The sequence below is a fragment of the Myxocyprinus asiaticus genome, chromosome 21 (assembly GCF_019703515.2).
Source record: "Myxocyprinus asiaticus isolate MX2 ecotype Aquarium Trade chromosome 21, UBuf_Myxa_2, whole genome shotgun sequence".
Taxonomy (NCBI): Eukaryota; Metazoa; Chordata; class Actinopteri; order Cypriniformes; family Catostomidae; genus Myxocyprinus; species Myxocyprinus asiaticus.
In genome coordinates this window covers 36,531,618-36,555,075 of record NC_059364.1, presented here as the reverse complement: position 1 = coordinate 36,555,075, position 23,458 = coordinate 36,531,618, and the positions used below count along the sequence as shown (strand labels likewise).

Below are 23,458 nucleotides of genomic sequence, written 5' to 3'. Positions count from 1 at the left end.
AGAACAGTGACTTATTCTTGAAACTGCACTGCCTTTGTAGCAGTTTATCTTAAATGCAACATGGTGTGTCCTCAGATTTGTGACATTATTGCAAAATGGGAGCAGGCCTCGAAGGAGCAGCACACAGGCAAATCAGAGAATGCTAGGACGGTCAAACTCACGTATAAGAACAGGTAAAGTGTAGATTGGGACTTTACTCTTAAAGGAATAGTTCACCAAAAAATTTAAATTCTGTCATTTACTCACCCTCACCCACATTCTAAACTGTAAGACTTTTCCATGGAAAGAAAATGTGAACTTTTGAAGAATATCCTGTTCATTCTCCACAATGACAAAAAAGTTTTACAGAAAGCTACTGAATGGCTTCAGAAGATTTGAAATATAGCGCATGAGTCATGCGGATCACTTTTATGACAAATTTTTTTTTTTTTAAGCCTTTTGGAGTTTGGAGCCCCAGTCTTCATTATATGGAAAAGAACAGCCATCATATTCTTAAAAAAATGCACATTTTGTGTTCCACAGAAGAACAAAAGTCATGCAGGTTGACATAAGGGTGGGTAATGATTCATTTTTGGGTAAACTAACCCTTTAAACAGAGGATAGAAAGTAACTCTAACAAGCTGTAATTTTTATCTAACTCCTAGTTTGTTCCCTGTAGGTTATACTTCTCCCAGCAGACAAGAGGAGAGACTGAGAGAGAGCGTTTGCTTTTTGCATATCAGACAAATGAGGAAATCACAGCAGGTCACTTCCCTGTCAACAAAGAGCTCGCTCTAGAGATGGCCGCCCTGCTAGCTCAGGTATACGCTGCTCTCCTTGTGTGTGTTTTAATTAAAGTCTTCAAAATGTGAAGCTCACGAAACTTGTCAAGAACACTTCCATGACATATTGCACCCCAAAATCAAAATAAAGAAATGAGAAATATTACTGTGCCTAATGGTGCTGTAAGTGATTTCAGCCGTTTTGCTAACATCCACCAGACTTAGTCACTAAATAAGTTCAACCATACACCCTCTTGTCAAAACCCCGCCCTCCAAAGACATGATAGCAAATCAGAACATATTGGCTGGATGAAGTACGGAGGTCCATTCATACAAAAACGCTGTTGGTTAAGCCTTACTGATTAGGCAGCAAGGCAGCTGGCTTAGCTTTCGGATGCAGCTATTAAATGACTCAAAAGCAGAGATCATTTCTGATTGGCCAAAAAAGCATGAGCCACACCTAGATCTGGGCGATAAAACCATATCAATATTTTTTTTAGAAAAATTCCTCAATAACGATGATAATTTTTTTAGTCATTTCCGATGTTTAGACTCTGTTCTACATAACCGATCAGATCAGGTGCGTGTCGCTAAAAGCGTAAGGAGTTCGGTACACACAACTAGCTAACTGAATCACAGTCATTAAATCAACCTGAAGTATGAGGAAGTATTAGCTGGCTAGCGGCCATATATAGCGTGTCATTTGGGACACATCGATTGCCCTGTCACACAGTATAAACCAATAATGAGGCTAGGTAGCTGTTAGCTAGCACCTAGCTTAGCTATCCAGATAAAACAATTTCGATGTGTACCAAACAAGAAAGCACTGACAACGCAATCCAGCTATCGACTGAACACAACATCGTCTCCGACATCAACACCATTGTGGTTTATTTATTTACTATTTAGTTAAATGTTTTTCCATAGCACTGTCACATATGTTAATTTTTTGACACTGGCAAGAAAATGTTTCTTCTTGTGATGTTTATTACTGATTGACAAGCCAGCTTATGGTGCATTACTGCCACCTACTGAGCTGGAGTGTGGCACGTCACAAGAAAGACTTTCAGTGGAGTCAAACATCTGCTGAAGACGATGAAATTGGCGAGATCACACACCTTATGTAGGATTTAATACTAAACCGAGTATACTACTTCTTGGACTTCAAATTAAAAGGTGTACACTGTACAGTTTACTTGTAAACAAACAAGTTATGTTTACTTTTATTCTTAAGGTCTTACAAAGATGTGGAATGCATTTCCTCCCCCATTAATGGTATGAAATGTATATCGTGATAAATATTGATAAATATTGTGATAATATTTTTGCCCATATCGCCCAGCCCTAGCCACTCCCCTGACACTTTGTGATTTCTCACAACACCTATTTCATGTTATGTGTAAGGTAGTATGGTACGGTAGATAATGTAATACAGTAAAAAAAAAAAAAAAAAAATAATTAAGAATCACTATTGAGAATAATGGAATTTTGAAAAAGATCAAAAACATCCAGATGCATCATGATAGTAAGAATTTGCAGGGGAAATGCGCTTAATTGTCATGAATATAAATGTCACATTGCAAAAAAATGTATGGTCCTAAAAAAGGCTTCATTTCCTTTTGCAAGATATATAACATCAGGCTATTGTCTTCTCTCTTTTTTTTATTCATGCAGGTCGAGTTTGGGGATTTTGAGCATCCATTCTCTAGTCCAGGTGCACAGACTAAGTCTAATCAGACCCTGAAACAGGTTCTAGAGCGCTTCTACCCCAAGCATTACAGACACACCTGCACCGAGGAACACTTGAGGTACAGATGCCTCCAGTCACACAAACTGTCATATCAACACAAAATTATTTTTAATCATTTTACACCTGTGACATACTTATGTACTCAGGCAGTTACTGCAGAGGCTTTCCACCCGCTGGGCATCTCTGAGGGGTCGGAGTTCATCAGAGTGTATACGAATCTACCTGACTGTTGCCCGGAAGTGGTCCTTTTTTGGAGCCAAACTATTTGAGGCTGAGGTGAGAGATGGTATTCTTCTAAGGTTATCGGCGATTTTAAATTTCTGTTGAATACTTTCTTTTATCCCAGTTTAATACGCAGAGACAACTGTAAGTAAGCCATTTTTAGGTTTATGCCCCCCACACTGTGGCTCAGTGGCACTATCATAACATGGCTCTGTTTTTTTTAGCATTTCAACCAGCCTGACATAGCAACATTGGCTCAAACAATGCCATTAGTTTGGGGTGGGTGGGACTATCTCTTGGTCTAACCAATCAAAGACAGGGGAAGTGTTTGGCAAACCTGGTTGATATTTTTTTCAGTTCTGTTTTGGTGATGCTTTTGTATGGAGGACTTAGTGTGCCATATTAATAAATAAATCTTTAATTAAAAGCATCAGTATACAGTATATGTCAATATATCTTTCAATGAATGAATAAATCATGAAATGTGTCCATAAATACAGCAAAATTCAAATGAAACTTTATTTAACATGTTATCTGTTTATTGATTGACTCATTTTATGTTTTATTTATCGAAGTGACTATTTGCACTAGGTGTAAATAGCACCTGCCACACATCTTGGCTATTTGCTCTCCAATAGTTTGTTGGAAAAGCACAAACTGAAGACAAACTGTGGCCCTTGTGTAAATATATAGATTAATTTCCTCGCAGTGATTTGGTCACGGTGAAGGTCGAGGAGTTGAGAGAAAGGTTTGATCTGGGTCAAATTAACTAGGATTTTACTATAATAATATTTTAGTAACCATGCTTTTTGGTGGAAGCCATAGTTCTAATGCAATACCTAGATACCTATAATGATACCTAGACCCCACTCACTAATTAAACATGCATAGTGAGATCATGTGACAACAACGTAGCATGGCATGTGAAATATTGGATAGACACAGCACATTGCTTTAAATACTGTTTTACCAAAAAAAACATTTAAAATAGTATGCAGTTTACAGCAATCAAAAAAATTTTTTAATCAATGGATAATATTTGTCCCTCGAGGATGTATTGTTTCTGAAACCATATCAAACTCAAATATTGCAATCTAATTATTTGAAATAAATTCTGGATCTGAACAATAAATGCTGTGGAAGAATGCATTTTAAATAATTGCCTGGCCCTATGTTCAGCTCTCCACTGTATAATATAACACTATATAATAACACTAAATCCATATCTAATAGGCAAAATCGAAATACTTCGGCCTAGGGTTCTTTATAGTACCATTAATGCAGTCCTACACCCTATTACCAGTTCCAAGTTTGTTGCCACATCTGAGTCTTGTGAACAGTTTTTGAATTTTGAATTTTTGAAAACTCATTATCTTAGGTTTTGCCCTCAAAGTTTGAGATGTCTGAGGTGCTACAACCAGCTAGTTGCTTAATGAAATTTCAAGTGGTGTCCTCATCCCACCTCTCTTATTTTATTTTACATCTGAAGCCCTTTAACTGTCAGCTTGATGTCCTACCTCCAAGCCTTATGAAGGATACTGTTGATACTGTTCGTTCTGAAGTTACTGCAATAGTTAACAGCTCTTTAGAGAATGGAGTGGTACCGGTTAGCTTTAAGCATGCCATAGTCCAGCCTTTGCTGAAAAAACCTGATCTTGATTACACTTTGCTTCACAATTTTAGGCCTATATCAAAGATATCCTTCATTTCAAAGCTTCTTGAAAAGGTAGTTTTTTTCCCAAGTTCCAAGATAAATTTTATGGTGTGTTCACACTTGTAGTTCGGTTCTCTTGGTCCTCTTGGTCCGGACCAAAAAATAAAATGATACATTTAGTCCTGGTTCACTTAGCGTTCACACTGGCATTTTTAACACCAAACCTAAAGATACAAAACAAAAGGCATCAGGAAAAAGTCACAACCTGATTGGACAGCTTTTATGATGTATATTTTGCGACAGAACTTGCTGAACATCCAAAACAATGCTGGCTGCTGGGCTAAATGAGCTCGTTAGATTAATATAAGTATATATGGTGGTATTTTTACCAGCTGAGAACAAACGAAGAGCTAATAATTCCTCCGTTGCACACACAAACGAAGATATGCTGCAAGGACGGCTGACGGCGGTTCTGACGCCTGCACCGAACTGTAATGGCCACATAGCTCCTATGATGAGAAGAACCAGGTATGCTTGAGGTCAGTATTAGGCAAATTACTTCCTGTTTTTGGTCCATTTAGACGTTTTTGGTCCATGTTGCGTTCATATATCAATCGAACCGCACCAGAGTTCGTTTGGAAGCGGAACGAGACCCACTATTCAGGGAGTCTCGGTCCGCTTGTTTGGTGCGCACCAAGGTTCGGATGGCAGCGTTCACACTTGTTCAAATGAACTGTACTGACAGAACAATCGCACCAGAGTTCGTTTTAATCGAACCAAACCTGCCAAGTGTGAACACACCCTCAATCAGGTTTTAGAGCACTACATAGCAATGAGTCCACTCTGATTAGAGTCACAAATTATATTCTGCTTTCTCTTGACTCAGGATCTTGTGCTTTCTTGATACTGTTGGATCTTTCGGCAGCGTTTGACACCACAGATCATAATATACTCTTAACAGTGTCTTGAGCATATGGTTGGCATACAGGGCTTGGATCTTCTGAGGTTTGCCTCCTACCTTAAAGACAGAACTTGTCAGGTTTTATAGGGAAATTTTCTTCTCGTACTGCCACCATCTCCTGTGGTGTTCCCCAAGGTTCAATTTAAGCCCTCTTTTGTTTTCTTTATATATGCTTCCCTTGGGCTCCATCTGTCAGAAACATAACATCTCATACCACTGCTATGCGGATGATTCCCAGCTTTATTTTCCAGTCAGATCCAAAAGCAGCTGCTCTGTTGAAAATTTCTTGTAATGTCTTGACAAGGTTAAGTGCTGGATGGCGAATAATTTTCTACAGCTTAATGAAACGAAAACTGAAGTTATTTTTCTAGGTTCTCCTGTTTCCATTACTGGGCTTATTAATCACTTAGGTCCAATAGCTGCCATTTGTACATAACTTTGCTCAAAATCTTGGTGTTACATTTGACTCATCTTTCAATTTCGAAAAATAGATCAGTGCCGTTATAAAAAGTAGTTTTTACCACTTGAGAAACATAGCCAAAGTTAAACCTTTTCTCTCTCAAAAGGATGTAGAAATGTTAGTTCATGCACTGATTTCATCTCACCTTGACTACTGTAATTCTCTTTACTTTGGTCTGTCCCACTCCCAATCATCCCTCTTGTGTGTAGAGATGGTTCAAAATGCTGCAGCTAGGTTTCTAACAAGAACCAAGAAAAGTGAACACATCACTCCAGTACTAGCCTCTCTTCATTGGCTACCAGTCAAGTTTAGGATTGATTTTAAGCTTTTGATCTTTGTTTTTAAGGCCCTCCATGGTCTTGCTCCCTAATACTTATCTGGCCTTCTTCAGCCATACTCTGCTCCTAGGCTGATCAAGTGATCAGCTTCTTTTATCTGTTCCTCGCACTAGGTGTAAATCTAGAGGGGATCAGGTTTTTTCTGTCACAGCTCTGGAATCTGCCTTTTCACATTAGGTCGTCTCCCTCTATTAAAACATTAAGCTTAAAAACTAATCTCTATTCTTTAGCTTTTGACACAAATTGAGTTTTTTTTTTTTTTTTTTTTTCATATGTACATTTTGATTTTTTATTTGTTTATATATTTATGTTGTTCAAATTGTGCAGCACATTAGGTCAACTACTGTTGCTTTTAAATGTGCAATATAGGTAAACTTTGACTTGACTTGATATCTAGATATAACAGAGGCATTTTGCCTTCCATTTTTTATTATCTGGGGTATTTGTGTCACTTTCAGTAGTATTGTTGCCCTGAGCTCTGTTTAATTACTGATCCTGGTATACTGTATATACGGTATACTGCAAAGTATGCAACAGCCAGTAAGCTAGGATTCATTTTTCTTAAGCTCACTCTCATTCTCCCTGTAGCCTGTAACCTCATCTCCACAGCAGAACATGAGTGTGTGGATGGCAGTGCATGAAGATGGAGTCAGCATACTGGAGTTCAACTCCATAGTAAGTAAACAAAGTATTCCCACCAGTACTACAGCAGTTTTTCACATTATTTCAAACTATTTCAAAGTGTAAGTGAAGCCCTAAGTTGACTCTTCATCCTTTGTTTTATCTGTTAGAAAGTACTAGCATCTCATGCTCATAAAAACATTGTGACATTTGGGGCGTGTGGTCAGCACTTCATGCTGGCAGTAGCTCTGGGTCCTAGTACCAACACGTCCAAAGATAAGGCCACTGAGAAGCATCTGTTTGCTATGGCCCCCTCTAAGGTAAGTATATGGCTCTTCGATGTGTTCGGTCTTCAACATAGAAACTGACAGAATGCAAACCAGAAACACACAGACTGATTAATACCTTTTGTGTGTCATGTATAACTATTAAAAGATGGCATTCAACCATTTTCAGCATTTCATACCATGAATGGACTGGGACTAGAAACAGCCAGGGATCAATGCAGTCCATCATGACCTACAGTGGATGATTGCATTTATTTTGTAAAGGAAAATACAGCATAGGGAGCTGCTTGAAAAAAGTAACCTGGCTGCTGGGACAGAAATCAATTAATGAAAGGGGCTGGTAGAACTTACAGTGCATTCAGAATTCAAACCCCTTCATTTTTTTTCCATATTTTGTTATGTTGCAGCCTTATGCTAAAATGCTTTAAATTATTCTATTTTTTTCACATCAGTCTACACTCCAAACCCCATAATGACAATGTAAAAACCTGATTTTTGATATCTGCAAATGTATTAAAAAGAAAAAACTGAAATAAGTATTCAAACCCTTAACTCAGTACTTAGTTGAAGCACCTTTGGCAGTGATTACAGCCTCAAGTCTTTTTGGGTATGATGCAGCAAGCTTTGCACACCTGGATTTGGGGATTTTCTGCCATTCTTCTCTGCAGATCCTCTCAAGCTCTGTCAGGTTGGATGGCGACCATCAGTGGACAGCCATTTTCAGGTCTCTCCAGAGATGTTCGATTGGGTTCAAGTCCGGGTTCTGGCTGGGCCAGCCACTCTTGCACTCGGGTTGTCCCTAAGCCACTCTTGCATTGTCTTGGCTGTGTGCTTAGGGTCATTGTCCTGTAGGAAGTTGAACCTTCGGCCCAGTCTGAGGTCCTGAGCGCTCTGGACCAGGTTTCCATTAAGGATATCTATGTATTTTGCTGCATTCAGCTTTTCTTCAACCCCGACCAGTCCCTGCAGCTAAAAAACACCCCCACAGCATGATGCTACCACCACCATGCTTCACCGTTGGGATGGTATTGCGCAGGTGATGAGTGGTGCCTGGTTTCCTCCAGACATGACGCTTTGTATTGAGGCCAAACAGTTCAGTCTTCATTTCATCAGACCAGAGAACCTTTAGGTGCTTTTTTATGTGTCTTGCACTGAGGAGAGGATTCCGTCTGGCCACTCTGCCATAAAGCCCAGACCTGTGGAGTGTTGCAGTGATGGTTGTCCTGCTGCAGGTTTCTCCCATCTCCACACATGATCTCTGGAGCTCAATCAGAGTGACCATCGTGTTCTTGGTCACCTCTCTCACCAAGGTCCTAATACCGCGATTGCTCAGTTTGGCCGGGCGGCCAGCTCTAGGAAGAGTCCTGGTTGTTCCAAACTTCTTCCATTTAAGAATTATGAAGGCCACTGTGCTCTTGGGAATCTTCAATGCAGCCAAAAAAATTGTTTGTAGCCTTCCCCAGATCTTTGCCTAAACACAATCCTGTCTCTGAGCTCTGCAGGCAGTTCCTTTTGACCTCATGGCTTGGTTTTTGCTCTGATATGCATTTTCAGCTGTGAGACCTTATATAGAAAGGTGTGTGCCTTTCCAAATCATGTCCAGTCAATTGAATTTGCCACAGGTGGCTTCCAATCAAAGTGTAGAAACATCTCAAAGATGATCCAGAGAAATGGGATGCACCTGAGCTAAATTTCAAGTGTCATAGCAAAGGGTCTGAATACTTATGACAATGTGATATTTCAGTTTTTTAATTGTAATAAATTTGCAAAGTTATCAAAAATCTGGTTTTTGCTTTGTCATTATGGGGTATGGAATGTAGATTGATGTGGGGAAAAAAATAATTTAAAGCATATTTAAAGTCTGCAACATAACAAAATGTGAAAAAATTAAGGGGTATGAATATTTTCTATATGCACTGTATAGTAGACTTAATCCCATAAAACGGCAGCTATTGCGCAGTACAGCAGAATAGTAGAGTGCTTTGTGAAGGGTGGCACCCCGTGCTGCCCATCTTTGGCTTACAAGAGCTGGCAATTTGGTTTCAACCAAAAGTCATATGGCCACTTCATACCTGTTTTATAAAAAACTAGAGAATGGAAATACTGCAACAGGAAACTGCTTCAGAATTTGTTTCAACATGCATACAGATTTTCGTTGTTCTGTTTCCCAGGTTCGTGACCTGACATTGCTTGTAGCCAGTTACATTAACAGCACCCAACAGCAAAAAGCAGCAGCCCACCACCTGTCTGCCCCAGCCCTGCTGCTGGCCCAGTCTGGAGAGCTGAAGAGCAAAGAATCAAGGAGCAAGTCTCCACCAGCGGCCTGCAGACCCAGTAAAGCACCCACTCTCCTGTAATACGTCCATTATTGGACTGTTTTTATGTTAGTGGCTGGACTACAGATTTTGAAGGATTGTGCTGTGACTTCCTGTTGGGGCCAAGGGTGACATGGACAGTTGTTCTTAACACAAAAATGGGAGAATCTCATGAAAAACATGCCCAGGTTACGTTTCACCCCAAAATTTAAATTATATTTTGCTTAACCTCCTGAGACCCAGCCGTGACTGCTGTGTGCATTTTCCATTTCCCTTTTTGGTTTGTAACTAGTAGCACTTAACAAACATAAAAAATACAAAAATACAAAAAAAATGTATTGCAAATAGTCTTTCTAAAAATTCATACCGCTGTTCACCAAGTTGTGAAATTTTAAATAATACCAAGCTATAGAGTCATTTTTTTTTTTATATCAAACTGTTTATTATGTTTTCAGAAGTGTTGGTTATTCAAGCACACTGGAGGTTAAGTCATTCACTAAATAGGGAGCATTCTATAGCTCTATATGCAGCTAAGTACATTCACTCCTAATATCCAACCAAAAGTTCAGTTTCAGAATTTTAGGAGTGAATGCACTTATCTGCATAGAAGTATTACCGTATTACCGTACAATAGGATGCTCCCATGCTTCCTATTCAGTGAATGACTTAACCTCCACTGTGCTGTCTGTCTGCACTGGTTTCAGAACATTTCAAAATGCAACTTATTTTCACCCTAACTCCATATAAATCCTCTGAAAGCAACATTTTCCAGCTTTTGGATGAACCTATTGATTCTCAATGTAATAATGCCCAGAAAATAAAGGAACAAATTTGCTAAAGTACACATTACTGTACATTGTATATGCGTTTAGGTTCGGGATAAATCACTCAAATTTTAAAAATGGCATATCTGCTGAAACTAGAGACTCTAATCTTTTGACTCAAACAAGTTTTAATGTAAATACGTAATTAGGTTTCGTACCAGATATAGTTATGTTGGCCCATTGTAGCGATAATATCACAATGCAAAAGTCGTAATGGTCCTAATATAGGCTTTGTTTTCTTCAAACAAAATAGTTTCTTATTTCTTTTTAATGGTTTGAGGATGATGTTCACCTACAGTAAATACACTTTGTCATGTCAATATGGTACGGTAATAATTCTGTACAAAGTTTAATGTTATAAGACAGAAAGTTTTGGGCTCTATGTAAAAACTAATGCATTTCTTGTCATCACAAAAAGTGCACTCAATGTAAAAAAATTCAAAGATGTTTCCAGTAAATGAAAGTGAACTGTGAAAGAATGAGCAATGTTATAACTATTTAACATCCCACACAGAATACTTAAACGTTAGCATGTTTAAGCATGTACATACATAGAGAATGTTAGGATTATGATACAGGAAGTGCATTGTAAAGACAGAATGTGTGGGGTTATTTTAGGGGAAAAAAAAGCAAGCATGGAGTCTAGTGATGGTTTTAAGAATTTAAGATGGCTGGGGGATTTTAGAGGGATGATTGATACTGGACAGGCCGTATAACATTTATAAATAATTTTAAATATGAATTCTATCATGCTCTTACATTTCTAATGCAAGTTATGCAGTGAAGCACAAACTGGAAGGTTAAATCTAGTTCAATCTTTATTATTATTATTATTATTATTATTATTATTAAGTAATTTTAACCTGCAAATATTTTAAGATTTTATGATTGTGGTGTTGTTTCTCTTTCCACGAACACTTTCGAACAAGGGACCCTGTAACAGATGATGTCATAATTATTTAATTCTAAAATGTATTATCTATGAGTATTATAGGCCTATGTGTACAACTTTAAATAAACATCCTTACTGTCAAAATGGAAAATGAATCATTTTTTTTTTAGGTTAAACAAACATTTACAGTATGTACAGTATGTTATAAATTATTTCTAGATGGATGTATTTAACTTGATTATGTATGATCTGTATGTCACCTGAATAGTTATGAATATGTATTTAACCAGTTAAGCCTATTAATAGGCAATTAATCCAACATTTTTGTCTTTGCACTAGATATGTATGAACATTTGCTTTTTGGAAAGCTATTGGCTTAGCTTTTACACTGGTTTTCTTTCCATCAGTATTTTCATCATGCAAACTCTTTTGGCTTATTAGTCAAATGTCTTTTTTTTGGCAGATTGCCTGTATTGGTCCCCAAATTGCTTTAAATTCCCAATCCACTGGAAATAAAAACTAGGTATTTCCAGCCGCGGCCGTGCATTTTAAGTCTAGGCCTTCAGTGTGATTCATGCCATTAAGTAAACACAGTTTCACAATGAATGAGACACCATATGCCCATCATATATTATGTGGCAGTCAACTAATAATACCAACTGACATTTTAAAAACATGTCCACGCATGAAAGCCAGAACTTGAAACGACACTTAATGCTCAAGCAAGACTAATTTTAACTGCAGCATGACTGTTTGTGAAATGTCAGAAATCATAATTTTTCATATAAATCTACCAAGGAGGTCTATAATACATGGAAAAATGTATCTAATGATATTTGTGATTTAAATGTTGCTTGCAATAAATTTCATTTCGTCAGGGTACACGGTTATGCTGCGTTCCATTCAAGTTGGATGTGGGATATTCCTACTTGATATCTCCGACCATGAATGCATTCCATTCCCCGATATTTGGAAGGTGACGTTTAAGGAAACAAAACTGCAACGCTCCCATTAGCATAGCAGGGGTTTGACTCTCATTTGAGATGTCTCTTAGCAACCAAACTGTTAAAACAATGCTGCAGCACTAGCATTTGTGCTTCGGGTGTATGATTATCAAAAGAGATTATAATGTTTTATACACATGTTTCTGCAGGCGTTTGTTAAACAAGCTTTAATATCATGTAATGTGGAAACAAACTCATTTATCGATATTACTTAATAAAGTGAATGTTTATCACTTACTTGTATATCTCCCTGAGTGTCGACATGTTTGTGTGACATCATGCCCCTGCATCTCGGCGAGATGAGAATTTCTGCACAAGCCTACAAGTTGTAATTCTGACTTTAAGATGCATTCCATTGCACTTTTCCTAGTAGGAAGTTGTAAAATCCGACTTTCCGAGTTGAATGGAACGCAGCACTACTTTTCAAAACTTGATCCGACACTGAATGCTCAAGCAGCCTAATTTACAATAAACAAATGTTGCTATAACAATGCAAAAAGCACTTACCAATTTACTTGAAGTGAAAATCAGTCCTCCTTTCCTGTTTAATAAATTAAGCAATCACACATTCATGCAGATCAGCTCGTGTTTTTAAATCCATAAGGATCTCTTTCTCAATGGCGATGTGGCAGTGATGATCTCGCGCTCTTCGCTTTCAAATTACGTCACTTAAAGCGTGATTGCGTCACTTAAGGCCAGCTAGAAGGCCTCGACTGGGACATATCCTAAAGATCACACCCACCAAGAACAAATCAATCAATCTGATTGGCTGATGAATCTGACAATCTGACTTTAGTTGCTCATTCACTTACACTGTTGAGGGATTCTGTAGAAATTCTGAAGGCCTGACGGGGTGGAGCTCAAACTCATGCGCTGCTTCAGGCATGTGATTTGTGAAACAGTTGTCACACTTTGCTTGTAAGCATCAAGGAATAAATTCTGACTGGATAAACTTTTAAAACTATTTGTTTGTGGATTAATTAAGAGTGGAAAGCGATTAAAAATACATAGGCAAAAAGGTGATTGAGAATGAAAAATATATATTTGGCATGTTAGGCCAGCAAAGAAGGCTTTGCTGGCCCTGAGAATTCACTACTGGGTATTTCCCATATCCCATATCCTCCCACTTAGCAAAGAGTTGTTTTTGTCATGTTATGGGAGTGTTTCTCCTTGTTCTAGACACAGACTGCCTCATATCATTACACTGAATCAAGCCAATTCCATTTTTCAATTATTTTGCTATGTTGTTTAGAAAATTGCCCTGCAATTCAGATTGTAGCCAAACAAGTTTTCAACCTCTGACCGTTTGTTGGTGTGTGTTCACCAGTCTTGACTCATTGTTACAGCAGGAATGCAGAGTATACAGGTGCATCTCAATAAATTAGAATGTCATGGAAAAGTTCATTTATTTCAGTAATTCAACTCAAATTGTGAAACTCGTGTATTAAATAAATTCAATGCACACAGACTGAAGTAGTTTAAGTCTTTGGTTCTTTTAATTGTGATGATTTTGGCTCACATTTAACAAAAACCCACCAATTCACTATCTCAAAAAATTAGAATATGGTGACATGCCAACCAGCTAATCAACTCAAAACACCTGCAAAGTTTTCCTGAGCCTTCAAAATGGTCTCTCAGTTTGGTTCACTAGGCTACACAATCATGGGGAAGACTGCTGATCTGACAGTTGTCCACAAGACAATCATTGACACCCTTCACAAGGAGGGTAAGCCACAAACATTCATTGCCAAAGAAGCTGGCTGTTCACAGAGTGCTGTATCCAAGCATGTTAACAGAAAGTTGAGTGGAAGGAAAAAGTGTGGAAGAAAAAGATGCACGACCAACCGAGAGAACCGCAGCCTTATGACTGTCAAGCAAAATCGATTCAAGAATTTGGGTGAACTTCACAAGGAATGGACTGAGGCTGGGGTCAAGGCATCAAGAGCCACCACACACAGACATGTCAAGGAATTTGGCTACAGTTGTCGTATTCCTCTTGTTAAGCCACTCCTGAACCACAGACAACGTCAGAGGCGTCTTACCTGGGCTAAGGAGAAGAAGAACTGGACTGTTGCCCAGTGGTCCAAAGTCCTCTTTTCAGATGAGAGCAAGTTTTGTATTTCATTTGGAAACCAAGGTCTTAGAGTCTGGAGGAAGGGTGGAGAAGCTCATAGCCCAAGTTGCTTGAAGTCCAGTGTTAAGTTTCCACAGTCTGTGATGATTTGGGGTGCAATGTCATCTGCTGGTGTTGGTCCATTGTGTTTTTTGAAAACCAAAGTCACTGCACCCGTTTACCAAGACATTTTGGAGCACTTCATGCTTCCTTCTGCTGACCAGCTTTTTAAAGATGCTGATTTCATTTTCCAGCAGGATTTGGCACCTGCCCACACTGCCAAAAGCACCAAAAGTTGGTTAAATGACCATGGTGTTGGTGTGCTTGAATGGCCAGCAAACTCTCCAGACCTGAACCCCATAGAGAATCTATGGGGTATTGTCAAGAGGAAAATGAGAAACAAGAGACCAAAAAATGCAGATGAGCTGAAGGCCACTGTCAAAGAAACCTGGGCTTCCATACCACCTCAGCAATGCCACAAACTGATCACCTCCATGCCACGCCGAATTGAGGCAGTAATTAAAGCAAAAGGAGCCCCTACCAAGTATTGAGTACATATACAGTAAATGAACATACTTTCCAGAAGGCCAACAATTCACTAAAAATGTTTTTTTTATTGGTCTTATGATGTATTCTAATTTTTTGAGATAGTGAATTGGTGGGTTTTTGTTAAATGTGAGCCAAAATCATCACAATTAAAAGAACCAAAGACTTAAACTACTTCAGTCTGTGTGCACTGAATTTATTTAATACACAAGTTTCACAATTTGAGTTGAATTACTGAAATAAATGAACTTTTCCACGACATTCTAATTTATTGAGATGCACCTGTATTGCCAAGTGTGAACATGACCTCGATAATAATACATGAGACTATAGCTAAACTCAGCAAAAAAGTAATGCCCTCTCACTTTCAACTGCTTTTATTTTCAGCAAACTTAACATGTGTAAATATTTGAACAAAGATTCAACAACTAAGACATAAACTGAACAAGTTTCACAGACGTGACTAACAGAAACGGAATAATGTGTCCCTGAACAAAGGGTAAGGCCACCAGCTGCATTAAGTACTGCAGTGCATCTCCTCCTCATGGACTGCACCAGATTTGCCAGTTTTTGCTGAGATGTTACCCCACTCTTCCACCAAGGCACTTGCAAGTTCCCGGACAATATTTTGGGGGGTGAATGGCCCTAGCCCTCTGATCCAACAAGTCCCAGATGTGGGGGGAGCAATATTATTGCGTAGCCTACATTTAAAATTACATTCGGGGCTACAGTCAAAACAATCCTGGTGATGCCAATGGCGTTGAGATTGCCTGCAATGACAACAAGCTCAGTCCGATGATGCTGTGACACATCGCCCCAGACCATGGCGGACCCTCCACCTCCAAATCGATCCTGCTCCAGAGTACAGGCCTCGGTGTAACGCTCATTCCTTCGATGATAAACGCGAGTCCGATCCATCACCGCTGGTGAGACAAAACCGCGACTCATCAATGAAGAGCACTTTTTGCAAGTCCTTCCTGGTCCAGTGATGGACCGTTCCACAGGTGCATGTTCATTAATTGTTTATGGTTCATTGAACAAGAATGGAAAACATTGTTTAAACCCTTTACAATAAAGATCTGTAAAGTTATTTGGATTTTTACAAAATGATCTTTAAAATACAGTGTCCTGAAAAAGGGACGTTTCTTTTTTTGCTGAGTTTATATAGCAAAAAAGTTAACTATATACTGTAAAGCCCAGGCTTTAACGGGATAGTTCACCCAAAAATGAAAAGACTGTCATCATTTAATCAAGTCTTTCCAAACCCATATGATTTTCTTGCGTGGAAAATGTTTGGCAGAATGTTACACTGACAGTAACATTCTGTCATTGCATTTTTTGGATGGTGACTGAGACTAACATTCTGCCAAACATCTCCTTTTGTGTTCCACAGAAGAAAGTCATACGGGTATAAACTGGCTTTAGAATATCGTCGATAATGTACACCAAAACAGGTGAGAAAGGAACCATTGTCACAAACATGTCCCTCCCTTCTGTGACCCACACTCATCTGATAGGCTTTATTTAATCCATCCTTTTTTGCTATGGAAACAAAGACTGGTTGGATAGAACTCTCAGGTGCATGTGTGGTTGGGAGAGGGCTTAATGTGATCTGCCCAAACCTGTCCAAGAAACAAGTGCTCTCTTCTGGGGAAACGACTGGGAAACTAGACTAAATGGCAAATGAGGAGCCGCAGAAGGCCAAAACAGGGAATGCCAACCAGGCATTGTTTGGAGATGTATTAAATTGAAATGCCTTTACAAAAATAACCAAGCCAGTGCTTCTCCCATCTGCCTCAATTAAGTCTTGTATAATGTGGCTAACTTCCTTGGATCAAAGAAAAACAGCAACTGCTTTTGCAAGACTTCTGCTAGTCTAACATGTGGAGTTTCCACCTTATCAAGTGTGGGAAAGCTTTAAAGTTGCTGCAAGCTAGTCATTCATTAATATACCAAGTTAAAACCTGATGAACTGTTCAACCAAAACAGAAATTGAGTAAACAGTTTTCTGGTTTGTGAGAGAAGGTTGCTTTCTTTGTACTGGTCAAAGCACAAGATAGTAACATTGTTGGCTGAAACTTGAAAAACAGGTCTGACCTGTGTTTATTTCAAACAGCTCTATGCACTGGTCTCTCATGGGTTTAATTACTAGTCTTGTGCCCACAACTCATTTGGTTGAGTTTAATAACTTTGTCTTTTAAAAAGGGCATGTACAAAGGTTTAGAGGATCAAAAATAAAAAAAGGACTTTGGGCTACAAATTTTAAGTGTATTACTCCAACCTGTGAAAGCAGCAAATGCAATTGCCAAAAAAAAAAAAAAAAGTCCAAAACTAGTCTATAGAATGAGTTGCTATGACTTCAGGAAAAGAAAAAAATAAATAAATCTCAAAGCCAGAGAACAAGTGTGGCACTGCCATTTCCTGCTTGCTGAGCTGGAAGAACGTTCAAATCTTGTGCATGTGATGAACAGCTCTGGGTTAACATTATGTAAGGAGTGCATGGACTCCTGTTTAAAATACAAGTCTTCAGTTTATTTGTAACAAACTTTCAGTTGACAAAGTAAAGGGCTATTCAATATCATCAAGCACCATATCATGTACTGTAAACACTGACCCATATGCATAAAAGCAAAACATATGTACATGGCACAGGTGTCAATTAAGTCATAGCACAAGTCTAACAGATTTTATTAAAAACAAGTCACAAACTGTACAATGTTAAAACATTGATCTAATTGAAAAATGAGCCTACATTAAATAGCAAAAAAGTTAAAACAAGGTTTAGAATTGTACCCGCATGTAACAGACTCAATTTCCCCTCAATATGAAAAATGTCACAAGCAAATGACAGCAGGTCTACACTTCAGCATGGGGTACTTCCTGATGTTGGACTCAAGTACACACAATTCATGACTTAAGACATGGTCTCCAGCTCTCTTGCCTGCAAGTAAAAGGAAAATTAAAAATAAGCTTGCTTAATGCTGGGCAAGTTCCATACAGACATAATGGAAAACTACCAACCTGTGCTTTGCTGTACCGGGCCTTCCCTTGTCGCCCCAAGAAGAACTAATAGAGGGGAATAGTTAGATCCAAATGAAAATGCACACTTTGTTAATGTACACATACACAAAAACACCAATTTGTACTTACCAGAGCAAGAAGTCCTGCAACCACAACCAAGCTGACCACCACAATAACAGCAATTATACCACCAGTCAGATTCCGCATGGTGATGGTGGGCGGCACTTCATCTACATAGTACACTAGGATGTTCTCCATGGACACTTTGGTTCCCTCAACACTGACCTCAAATGGTGCAGAGTTAGTATACAGGGGCAGAGCCTTAATCTAAAAACCAAAAAAAAAAACACGAGTCAAAAACTGAAATCAAGGCACTTTTTAGGATGGATAACTAAGGTAATTAAATTCTTACATCCTTCTCCATGTAATAGGTCATGAGGGACAGGTCTACAGTACGGTCTCCTTTAAGCTTCTGGACATCCACGACAATCATACGGCCTTTGTCATCATACTGGAAAAAGGAGGGATCATAAAGTAATTACTCAGATTTGTTTTAGACATCATTTTTTTAAAAGCTGCGAAGAGTAAATAAATGGTTCTTACCTTAACATCTTTCACAAGGTCCTTACTTATCTTGTAACGCTCCAGCAAAGCGTTCTGAATCCCACTGCAAAATTTAAGAATAAAGTCACTCTCCATGGCCAAGTAAAGCCATAATACATTTCATAGAGTCAGGGAAATAAAACTGTACATACGTCTTCAACTTGACCACATCCAAAGCTCCAACTCCTCCTTTATGAATCATTTCAAGTCGAACCCAACTGAGAAAAACATTGTCAGACCATCTTTACTTGTTTCAAACAATGGTGCACTCCAGACCACAATATACTGGATGTGTCAGTCATGTTTGCATTAAAAGCACTTTAACATCACAAGTACACTCACTAGGTATCCACAGGCTCACACTTGATGTTTTTGTCTCCCTTGTCACTTCTGCGCACACCTGCCGAGTTGACGCACCAGCACACATCAGTGCCGTTACACTGGACCGCTTTGAAATTGCCATTACTCTCACACACTGGGTCATAGATGCCATCATTGTCCACAATGGCAGTCTCTTCTGGCTTCCCTCCAATTAAACGAGTGTTCTGACCCTTCTTAGCTCGATACATCTCCGCTTTCATGAGGTAGCACTTGGGAATTACTGTGGGGAGGGGGGTAAATAAAAAATAAGAAAAAAAAAAAAGACACAACAAAACTAGTTTTGGTAAGATAACTGGTTCAAATTAACAAGTCACATGCAAAGGGAAACTTACACTTTGAACAATCAAGCTCCTGCCTAATAGTGTCATCCAGCGCAAGTGTACAATTGCATGAGGTTCCATCACATTTTGCCCATTTCATGCTGGGGCACTCACCTGTTAGATTGAAAGTACATCAAGTAAACCAATAGCTCAGCATAAACAAACTAGTCATCTAGTCTGACCAGCTTTGGTGGCCAAAACGAGCCTGACTAGGCTGGGAGACCAGCTAATGTTGATTTAAGCAGTTGAATATTAGCCTACAAACCAGTCCTAGGAGAGCTTGCCCTATCCCCTTACCTACTGAACCACACCCTAGAGCTCACTGTTTAGCTAGATTTCAACCTTTACGTTTGAATGCAGACCTAGGTTAAACTGTTGAAGTCACTGTCTACTTTAATTACTTCACTACCATTTCCTAATTTAGAGATATCTAACTTTCACATAATAAGATTTTGATACTTTAACACTTACATTGTGAGGTGACCACATCCACAAACACCACAAAAAACAAGGCAAGTAAAACCTTCATTGTGGGTGAGAACTGGAAAACAAGAGACTGAGGTCAGTTAGGAAATACTCCGTAAGTAAGAAAAGTTGACGTGTAGTTGCGTGTTCAACTTGTATGTAATCACAAAACTCTGAGCTGTCCTTACTAATAAAACAGTCCAACCAGACTCCTGATCTTAATAAAGAACAGATCGGGTAGCGATGTTCTCCCCGGCAAACGACTGATCTAAACTCGAAACAGGTGGCAAGTTATGTATACCTGTTTGAGTAAAGGGACGTCAGGTGGAATCAAGATGTGGGCGGGATTAACTCTGAGACCAACTCACCTTTTTTCCGCCCATGACCATATTTGGCATATTTGAACGTGACCTGCACACTGTGGACTTAATGAAAAATACTTTTATGTAGGCCTACTCAGTATAACTGCCATTTTATACAAATATAGGGGAGAGCGGGGCACAAACTAACACTTTTGGGGTTTCTCAAGTTTTTGTAAATGCACTTGGGGTTCAAAGTATTTTTCTTTTTTCATATTAATTTGACACATGTCTGGTTCAAATACATGGTCTGGTTTCATGAAAACAGCATACACGTTTTTTTTTCATTATAGTTGAGAAGTGATTTGAAATTGTAACATGGCCATATGACAGCTTAAAACCCCCCTCTAACAACTGTATCTGATTGAATTAAAATTCATAGACGATAAACTAAAATATTATGTCAATAAAACCCAGATTAACATTGCCATATACAATACTGACATATTGAACACACAACAAAGCCACAGAACAGGCCAAAATTAAGCAAGCAAATAGATGAAGACACCACACACATAAAGTGGAATTATGTGAATTACGTTGTCGACTGCATGAAATAGCATGTTCTAATAGGGGCACATTGTAACGCAGCAGTGGAACAAGTAGCACAATAAGATGAAAGACAAACACACAATATGAGCTTTAAATTTGGTCAGTTATGGAGCATTCAGTGTAACAGGTAAAGTCATTCAATGAGGCATCAACACTTCTCTCTGTGTTTGTTTTTGTAAGAATGCAAAGAAAACCAAGTGAATAAGTATGGACAGAGGTGGCCCAACCTCCAGCCACTACTGTCTGAACGTTTCACATCCAGGATATTTTCATAGTATGCGCTACACCAGACGATTTTAAACCAATTTTATGAAAGCTAAGTCAGATTTTGGACTATGGCGAAAATGTTATCTTTGTCATGTGCACAGCCCACAGGTATTATGACATCATGAGAAGCACAGCACTGTCAAAGCTCAGCCGTTTGGGAAATGGACACACCCTTCCACAATGATACCCACAACAGCATACATGAAACTGACATCATACTCTCTGTAGTTTAGTGGTATCTCTAAGTAACAACAGATCAACATCACACTCATTTGTTTCAACTGATGCACTCATATGTCTAATTTAATGTGTGATTTTATTTATCTCTTTTGTTCTTAAGAGAGAAGTTTGTTTTTTTTTTTAGACTCTAAAATATGTTAATAAATACAAATGTGCTTTATGTGTGTGTTTTTTGCAAGTGACCTTTTGGCAGCCTCACATGCATATTTAACCTTATTGTTAAATAATTATTTTTGTCCTCTGAAATGGAAAGGTTGAAAACATCAATTTTTGCCCATGTTTAAGCAAATTGTGGTTTGTGTATGTTTAGTGGAAGTTTAGATTTCTGTGCCAAAATGTAAAAAAAAAAAAAAAAAAAAAAAAAAAATGTTTTTTTTCATACTTGTGTATACAAAAATACAACATTTTTCATACTTGTGGATACAAAAATATAACATTTTTCATACTTGTGGATACATAAATACAACATAAAAACATCTTGTGTTTACATAAACATAACAAAATAAGATTTTTCATGATATCAATCATCAAGATGTCAATCAGAAGATGTTAAAGATGAAAATTAGTCAGAAATATAAACATTTCTTTGTGGATAAAAAACATGACTTTTGTATAGTGCCTCACCCTACAGAGAAATATGATTCTTTTTATTTTTTTCTCATGATTTTTTAAAAACTTTTATATAACATCCAAAAATGTTATTTATATATCATATGTATATATTATGTAATAAGAAATTATGTAATCATTTGTATTTTGTTGTTGTTAGGCTTTGTGGTTTTTTCACACCTCCACTTGATGGCGCTCTTATATGTTTTTTGCCCCACAGTGATACTGTATGTTTGATAATTTATATGTGGCCACACCCTGAACAATATTTCAAAAGTACATTACTGAAATTCTAATGTGTGACCAATTCTGTATGGACAAATCAGGCCATACTCTGGTTAGTTTTCAGCAATCATCAATTTTTCCCATTTATGTTCATTACCTTACATTTCTAAAACTCCAGATGACAGCCTGAAGCACATCTCACTGGTTAAGTTATAGACCTCTCTTAAACTTATGTATGTTCTTCAAATGCATAGTTGTAAAGCAATTATTTCATAATTATACTGTATTATACTGTAAGCAGTGATGTTATTTTTACAATTACATAAGATTTATTCACTTTCCTTTTTTTTTTTTTTTTTTTTGGCCCTTATTTTATAGGACAGTCAAGAGAAAGACAAGAAAGTTAAGGCAGAAAGGAGGGATAGAATCGGGACATGACCACGGGTCATTTGAACCTTGGTCCCTGTGAGCAAACAGTTGTCATCTGTAAAAAATATACCCACTGCGCATGGCTCTAACTCACCGCTACTTTTCTAAACAAATCTACTGAAGCGGAATTCTGTGTCCTACCAGACACGAACGGAATATTGTTGTGGACCATGCACAGCACAGACGGGTTAAGCCATTGCGCACCATCTCCAGGACGAGAGCAGGGTCCGAGTTGGGGTGGCAAAGCTCATTTATAGGGTGACAGCTCTGGCCACCCTGTGCCACCCTTCTGGCCCCGCCCCTTGGTATCATCACCAATGCACTAGGAGCATCTGGCCATAGTATAAACCAGGGGCGTCCAAACTATGGCCCATGGGCCATCTGCAGCCCGCCGACTGCTCTAATGCGGCCCGTGAGAGATTTTGGAAATAGAACAGATTTTGACCCGCTATTGAGAAATTAAATGAAATTCGTATTCTGAACACTGGGTGTCGCTATCATGTCTCTTTAGTTGCCACCAGCTTCATCCTTTGGAATAATGTGTTTGTTATAGGACTGGTATCGGGTTAGATACTTTGCTCATGTAGCCTACTCGTTCTCGATACATGATACTACCCATAGTACAACTGAGTAGAGCTGCCGTTGTGCAGCGTGATCGGCAGCACCGAGTTTATTGTGCACGCACAGAGACGCGTGAGCCGAGCAGACTCGCCCAGAATGTCTTCTGCAGGGCTGGGGAGATTATTAATTGTTTGTTGCGAACTGGTTCGTTTTGATGTTTCATTAAAACAAGAAAAATGAATCACGGACTTCTCAGTGCCATTTGAGAGTTAGGACATTAGAGAGAGCCAGGGACGTCACTAGGCCTATTTTAGAGGGGCTTTAGCAGTTCTGTAATATAGGTTGTAATATTTGTTTGGGATCTTTGTTTTTTTTTTAATTATTATTATTTAGCTCATTAGTTGAATTTAGTTTGGCCTGCACGTCTTCTCATTTCTTGTTGAATGTTTTTGGATAGAATTTAAGTAAATCATATTAGATCATTGTCTAACACAAACTACAAGACAGGTTATTGTTACTCTAAACAGGTATGTTACTCTAAAAATACATGATGAAAAGACGTTTTGGGGGCTTAAAAAAAAAAAAAATCCTGGTTTTGGACCCTGTTTACTTGCATTGTATTTGTACAGAGCTGAAATATACCTTTGTGTTCTGCAGAAGAAAGAAAGTCAAACACAT

At 38.4% G+C, this 23,458-nt stretch overlaps 2 protein-coding genes across 4 annotated transcripts in view; one reads left to right on the top strand and one right to left on the bottom strand.

Annotated features, from left to right (window-relative positions):
* Window positions 1-10,599, top strand: part of LOC127412165 (pleckstrin homology domain-containing family H member 2-like) — a 66,614-nt gene extending 56,015 nt beyond the window's left edge. Inside the window, exons 24-30 of the mRNA XM_051648309.1 lie at window positions 76-173; window positions 659-800; window positions 2,436-2,569; window positions 2,658-2,787; window positions 6,735-6,821; window positions 6,938-7,087; window positions 9,226-10,599. Of these exons, the coding sequence (XP_051504269.1) occupies window positions 76-173; window positions 659-800; window positions 2,436-2,569; window positions 2,658-2,787; window positions 6,735-6,821; window positions 6,938-7,087; window positions 9,226-9,411 (927 nt within the window). The 3' untranslated portion in view covers window positions 9,412-10,599. The remainder of the gene's footprint in view (window positions 1-75; window positions 174-658; window positions 801-2,435; window positions 2,570-2,657; window positions 2,788-6,734; window positions 6,822-6,937; window positions 7,088-9,225) is intronic.
* A 6,675-nt stretch (window positions 10,600-17,274) lies between these two features.
* On the bottom strand, window positions 17,275-19,865 carry LOC127412181 (epithelial cell adhesion molecule-like). Of its 3 annotated transcripts, XM_051648337.1 has the most exons (10): window positions 19,727-19,865; window positions 19,545-19,614; window positions 19,086-19,187; window positions 18,715-18,973; window positions 18,525-18,590; window positions 18,373-18,436; window positions 18,182-18,280; window positions 17,899-18,096; window positions 17,770-17,814; window positions 17,275-17,689 (listed from the first exon to the last, which is right to left on the bottom strand). In XM_051648337.1, exons 2-10 carry the CDS (start codon window positions 19,600-19,602, stop codon window positions 17,663-17,665), a joined length of 918 nt encoding a protein of 305 aa, XP_051504297.1. In that variant the 5' UTR covers window positions 19,603-19,614; window positions 19,727-19,865; the 3' UTR covers window positions 17,275-17,662. The 3 variants fall into 3 exon arrangements, with proteins under 3 accessions (XP_051504297.1, XP_051504299.1, XP_051504298.1); XM_051648339.1 differs by lacking the exon at window positions 19,086-19,187; XM_051648338.1 differs by having other exon boundaries at window positions 19,545-19,826.
* Window positions 19,866-23,458: the final 3,593 nt, after the last annotated feature.